We start from the raw sequence: 6,773 nt of genomic DNA, 5'->3' as shown, positions 1-6,773 counted from the left end.
CAAAATTTGTCTCATTCACGTTCTAGTGCAACGCTAAGTCAGAGTGGCGATGGACCTGATGGTGGTGGTTTAAGTCCAATTGATGAGGATGATGGACATAGTGGTGATGGAGGTGAAATTAGGTCTTCTAGTCGGTATGGAGGAGAATATGGGGTTGGTACCACTAGTGGACATTTCCGTGATAGATCTGAATTTGATGGAAATATGTTTCCTGACCCTAGGAGAGATAGAAGTGAACTTAGAGCTCCATCAAAAGAAAAAGGCAAGAAGCATACTTTTGTAAGCTCTTCATCTGGTAGGAGATCGAGTTCTAGTTACCTTCGGTATAGTGATCCATCTACTAGCACTTAAGGTCTTTATCCACTAGAACAACCTTCATATTTTCAACCTTCACATGGTTATTCTCAACCATATGGTTATTATGCACCATTTCTTAATTATGGTGTGTCATACCAGCCTCAAATGCATCATCCACCACCAATTTATCACCCACCTCCACCTCTCATGTATCACCCATCTCCACCTCTCATGTATCCTCCTCCTCAAATATATCCTCCATATCAATTATATGAAAACCAAGGTGAAAGTGTTACTTTTTTTGGATATATTTTTGGACAAAGGCCAAGAGAATCAAGTCAATAACGCTCTCAAAGTAAAGGTGAAAGATCTGATCCTCCTCGTCATTCCACTAATTGGTGAAAACTAAATCGTACCACTACCATTATTTGTAACGTATGTTTTTTTTAAAGAAAGCTTTTGTTAATGTTTTTAATTTTAATGATATTAAAACATTTAAAATATATCTTTAGATAAATGAATGGAGTATATTTTATGAAAAAATAATTAAGAATCAAAACATGTTAAACTATATATAAAAGTAGAATGAGAATGTGAATAAGTGGTAGGAAATAGGAATAATTAATGAGAATCTATACATTTATCTATTCATTTTTTCCTTTTGCAGCATAGAATGTTGATATCTTCAGCATCTTCAAAGCTGTCAAGAAATATTGAAGACATCTCTCATGTATGAATTTTCAATTATTTTATCTATAAAAAATTTCAAACTTAGTAAATATGATGAATGTTTAATATTTCCTATCTTTTTACTTTTTTTATTAGTTAATATAACATTATTAGAAAATTCGTAAAGATTTGGGCAAAAGTAGTGCTTCCAAATGAATAATGTGTTCATCATGCAAGAAAGAAAAGTTACTAGTAAAGATTTTGGTGTCAGACATAACTCCAACATGCGGCCAATAGATTTGTGACACATGTTTGAGTTACGTGAGATTACTGCCCTCAGAAGTTTTGATTACCTTAACCCTGAGTTCTCTTCCATGCTCTTTAAAGTTCCAAGTTTCACCGCCCCACTTCCAAAGCAAAAGCTGCAAATTGCAAAGCAAAAGCACACACTAGGAACTTTCCTTTTCCAAGTCTATATATATCAATCAAATGCCAATGCTCTTTTCTTATATCTTATTGCAAGAAGAAAAATATATATATATATTCAGCACCTTTCAGTTTAAATCATGAAGAACAAGGCATCTGGTTTCCTGAAACAGGTAGTCTCTTCTGTGTTGGTCAGTTCCATTGCCAAAGCCAAATCCATGGTGGATAAGGGCAAAACTAGTGCTTCCAAAGCCCGCCTTATAATCCTCACTTTGATGAGGAACAAGAAGGCGGTGTTGCTGGGTCCAATCTCCAAAAAGATCCATGGATTCCTCGGGGACAAGGAAAATGACCCCCAAGACGATGAAAGCAAAGCCATTGTTCCATTTCAATACAACGATGACGATGATGCTCAGGTGGCTGATGATGATAAATACCCTGATCTGACCCACTATCTGTTTGATGAAAAGGAGCTGGAGTTGGAGGCGGAGGCTGAAAGCGGATCGGTGATCGAGATGGTGAAGAAGTCGAAAGAAGAAGGGGAAGATTTCAGTTTGGAAGACGAGATCGATCACGTTGCGGACTTATTCATAACCAGGTTTTATAAACAAATGCGCCTCCAGAAACTCTTGTCCTTCAAGAGAAATCAACAAATGCAGGAGGGAAACCATTAGAGACTTTAGACGTTTTTTTATTATGATTGCTGTAATTTGTTTGTTTTAGTTTGAAGCTTCCATTAGAAGTTCAATTCTCTTGCCTGAGAATACCTACCATCTGCATATGGCTTGTATTGGTACTTTCAGAAATGCATGTAGCCGAATTGTTTTTAACACTCATAGCTAGGTCTATATGTAAAAACGTTTTTATTTTTATATACTTCAATAAAAATATAATTCATTTTGATATACAAGTTTTAAATTTTAAATATTTTTTAAGTATTTAATATTAATTATTTATGAAATTTAATTACTATATTTTATATATTAAAATATAACTATTAAAAATTTAAAAATTTAATATTATATATTTGAAATAAATTTTTAATTATACACCTAAACCTAATATAATTTTTTTTTTAAAAACCACATCAAATGATAAATTAATGGCTAAAAATGTTATTTTGACTCCAAAATTATTTTTCAAACCAAAAAACTACCGATTATGGCTTTTGTATTTAGATTCAAAAGCAATTTTTTCTTTCAAATATTTTCCTGTTAGCATTGTTTATAGTTTCAAAAGTATTTTTCACCTTAAACATGCTTTTGAAAAGCAAAGCAATGATAGTTACTCCCAAAAGATTTTTACTGCTATATTTGTTGGGATGAAATCCAACCCCACAAAATATGATAGAAGTTGAATTGGTGTTCTTTTCGCTCTCCAGAAATAAATTTGGTAATTATAACAAACCCAATGTAAAATATATCAATTATCAAAGTAAATCAACCACAACACTATAAACAAAAATAATGAATCAATTTTTACGTGAAAATTCTTTTAAAATAAAAGGTAAAATCAGGGGCATAGCCAACCGCCCCCCTAAAATAGAAAATTTGTGCTATGGTCTTTATTAAATTTTTAAAATTATAAATTAATAAAGGTAAAATTGTACTTTGACCCCCTTAAAAATGATAAAATTTTAATTTAATCCTTTAAAAATTATAAAAATATAAACTATTCAAATGATAAAATTATATTTTTACTATCATAAATAAAAATACAATTTTAATTTTAACCCCTAAAAAACAAAACTTAGAAGTCCACTGTATAAAAGAAATTACTATTAAATTACAATATAAAGCCACAACTAAAACATATAATTCTAGCAAAGGTTATCGACTTTAAGCAAACAAAAGTACAAAATGACTTCCTCGTCGTTTGAGTCTAACCGAAATAATATTGAGTCTTGAGTTTTATAAAAGTAGAATGGATAAGTGGTTTTTCATGGTGAAGACCACAACGTATCATAAATCAAATATTGGCAAAAGGTTCTGAGGATGGTGAAGTCAAGATACATTTGTAAGAGATTTTTAAGGAAATTTTTTTATATAGGACATTTCACCCTTAATGGGTGTGAAGGTTAGGATAAGATTGGACATAGATCAAATTATCTCGAGAATCTAAAAAGGGAAAACACACCTACATCTAAAATTATTTATGTTATGGAAGTTATTAATATAAAAAAGAAACATGTTAAAATTTAATCGGGAATGATAATTTAATAAAAGAAATCCACTTAAATCTATATATGATGGTAATGTATAAGAATTTAACTACAATATTGGGTGAAAAATAAATTGCGTTGTAAAATTTTTAATTAATTATTCTTTTAAAACTTTTTAAGTGTTTCTTTAAAAAGAAAAAGAAGTTATAAGCCCATTTATAGAGGAGATATGTGGGCTTGTCCAATTACAAAATCCATTGCTGCCTTTAAACCCTTAAATGCTGATGATGCATAAACCCTAATTTCCGCCATAGCTTTCTTTCACATTCTAATAGTTATAAAGTCTTGTTGTCTTATTTGTAGTGCTCTGTTTAGAAAGAGAAAGAGATAGAAATGGGAAGTGATGGCGAAGCAGAGAAGACTCAACAGAAGGAAAAGGAAAGGAAGAAGATGTTAGCTATTTCACCCATTGCAAAGCCCCTCGCTGGCAAAAAGCTTTCTAAGAAAACCCTCAAGTTTGTGCGCAAAGGTTTCCTATTTTCATGCATTTAGCTTCTTCTTCTTCTTCTTGCCTTGAAATCGTCCATCAAATAAAATTTTCTTGAACTTTGAGGTTTATGGGTTTTGATTTTTATTGATGGTTCAATGCTACCTGTGTTTTTTATTTCTTTCAAGAGAAAATACCCAAAGCTCTAACGGTGGAATTTTTGTGATTGGCATGATGGGTTTTCGATGGTGTATAAATATATTGGTGAAATTATTAATTGTTTGAATTGTTAATAGGTTGTCTTTTTTTTTCCGCTTAATTTTCTAAGATAACATATATTTTTCCATTGTTGTAGCCGCTGAGCACAAATGTTTGAAGAGAGGAGTAAAGGAAGTAGTTAAAAGTATTCGGCGTGGTCATAAGGGGTATTTTCTTTTTTATATATTGCTTCAAATCTACATCTATGTATGGCTTTTCATGTCTTCTGTTTGTTAAAATTTTAATCAAATTTGTGCTCTGATGTTTGTTTTCATTTGGATAGATATAAAAATAAAATAAATTTCTTGAACTGAGAAATATGTCACATTGTCAGGGGATTGGAAGTCTAAGGCTACTTCATATATAATATTAAGCATAGTGGAATAGGAACCTCAAATACTTAATAGAGGCCTCATGTTGCCAATTAATGCACTATTGAAGGACTTTATTAAAAGAAAGAATAATTAAATGAATAACTATTTCATTTCTCTAGGATTACTTGTTTTCTTTAAGATATTGCTGCTGATAGGGCATTCTTTCTTGATTCAACCAAAGATTTGAACTTAGGGGAAAGGTTTTAATGTCAAATGTTATCGTGGGAATGTTTAATCATGTACCTTCCAATTGCTGGATGCAGGTTATGTGTTATAGCTGGAAATATATCTCCCATTGATGTCATAACTCATGTTCCAATCCTGTGTGAAGAGGCTGACATTCCCTATGTTTATGTTCCCTCAAAAGTGGTAAGCTTGGACCTCCTCTCTCTTTTATGTGTAATTTGATGCATAATTGAAACGATTGTCCTGCTTGGCCATTAAAAACCATAGAATCCTAAGTCACCCTTACTAAAAGAGGACTTAAAATTTAACCAATTTTTTTATCTTCTTAGTAAACATGGTTATTGTTATACCCAGAAAATTGAAGGGTTGTGGCACTTGAAACATTTTGGTTAATGATTTACTGTTTTCTAATGAGTCTCTGCCCATATATATATATTAGGAATATTTCTATCACAAAATTGTTTTAAATTTGGAAATTTTGTTTAAAGTTAATAAGATTGCAAAGCTTTTCGTAAGTGGGTTTGGAATGGTGTAAGGCTTTCCAGGTAGCTCATTCATTTATGTGACCCTGAATTTCTATGTGCTTGATTAAAAGACTCTTGGTTCTTCGCGTGTGCATCGAGTTGAATCTGAATTCCTACATTTTTTTACCCTAAAAATGTGAAACACAACATAAGACCTTTTGTGGGGTGGAAGGAGCTATAATGCTTTTCTCTGATGAAACCCTGTTTGATTGATTAGTTTGTTTTTGTCATTTTAGGATCTTGCAACTGCAGGGTCTACCAAGAGACCAACATGCTGTGTTCTGGTGCTAACCAAGCCCACAAAAGGGGAACTAAGTCCCGAGGAACAATTAAAGTTAAAAGCAGATTATAGCCACATTGTAGAGGATGTATCTGAGCTCACATCCTCTCTGTTTTAAGTTAACAAAAAAGTTGTCATTGTAACATTTGATATTGACATCCTCTTATTTTACTTCCAGGGGGGGAATATGCTTTTATTACTTGTTACTATTGTGTAGCATGCTGCCATTTACTACCACGTCAAATTGCCTAGAAACTGAACAAATATAATCAAAGACGCAGTTAATTGAAGGATCTTAATCTACCAAACATCAGAAATGCAAATTTGTAGGATTTTGGGGCCCTTTAAATCATCAAATAAGCATGCTTTTCATTTCCTTTTTTTTTTCTTGAGAGAAACAGATCGTACCTGGATCTCGTAAAGTAAACAAGTGGCCAAAAAGTTAAAGAATCATTCATCCGAGGTAAATCCCATGGCGGTATACAATTTAAAACAAATCTGCATGTATGATTGAAACCCGTACGTGCATAAATTAAAAGATATGCGTTTTCATCTTCATGAGCATGTGCGGTCACCTTCGGAGTTGGATCCTTTAGAAATTGAGAGAACAATGGACCATAGGCAAACGTTACTGGCCAAAAGGAGAACTTGATGGGATTATGAGCATGCAGACTATAACAGACATAATCCAGAGTTGCTGAAATTCATTGAAGTATGGCACATACCAATCTAATTATTTCAGCAAAGCTACCGAAACGCCTATAACTAGTTGGAGTAGCTGTTGGACAATAAAACCATGGTATCTCCTTATATCACCGCCATCTGGCTTTTTCCTTTCCACCCTTATAAGCTAGCTCGTTTGTGCATCCGAGCAAACCTATGAAAGCCATTATCATTGCTGCCAAAGCATATTCCGGCTTATTCTCTAAAGCAAGCTGGTCGAAAACTGCTGATAGAATCTCTATAGCAAAGTAGGCAATGGGCAAGATCCAAGCCTATCCATTGATCACAGAGAGAGAGAGAGTAGGAACAATCAGTATTCAGTAGTTAATATACTTAAAATCTAAATATCTAAGTTACAGAATCTGATAATTATCATGATTGTAATTAT

At 32.7% G+C, this 6,773-nt stretch overlaps 2 protein-coding genes across 2 annotated transcripts; both read left to right on the top strand.

Annotated features, from left to right (window-relative positions):
• The first annotated feature begins 1,347 nt into the window (after window positions 1-1,347).
• LOC107949752 (uncharacterized) lies at window positions 1,348-2,297 on the top strand. The gene has a single exon (XM_016884504.2). It carries the CDS (start codon window positions 1,533-1,535, stop codon window positions 2,064-2,066), a length of 534 nt encoding a protein of 177 aa, XP_016739993.1. The 5' UTR covers window positions 1,348-1,532; the 3' UTR covers window positions 2,067-2,297.
• A 1,466-nt stretch (window positions 2,298-3,763) lies between these two features.
• Window positions 3,764-5,868, top strand: LOC107949753 (H/ACA ribonucleoprotein complex subunit 2-like protein). Its single transcript, XM_016884505.2, has 4 exons — window positions 3,764-4,082; window positions 4,396-4,465; window positions 4,936-5,041; window positions 5,619-5,868. Exons 1-4 carry the CDS (start codon window positions 3,947-3,949, stop codon window positions 5,778-5,780), a joined length of 474 nt encoding a protein of 157 aa, XP_016739994.1. The 5' UTR covers window positions 3,764-3,946; the 3' UTR covers window positions 5,781-5,868.
• The last annotated feature ends 905 nt before the right edge of the window (window positions 5,869-6,773 follow it).

The sequence above is a fragment of the Gossypium hirsutum genome, chromosome D03, assembly GCF_007990345.1.
Source record: "Gossypium hirsutum isolate 1008001.06 chromosome D03, Gossypium_hirsutum_v2.1, whole genome shotgun sequence".
In the NCBI taxonomy this organism is placed as follows: domain Eukaryota; kingdom Viridiplantae; phylum Streptophyta; class Magnoliopsida; order Malvales; family Malvaceae; genus Gossypium; species Gossypium hirsutum.
The sequence above is the reverse complement of the archived record's forward strand: the minus strand, read 5'-3'. Positions and strand labels throughout refer to the sequence as shown.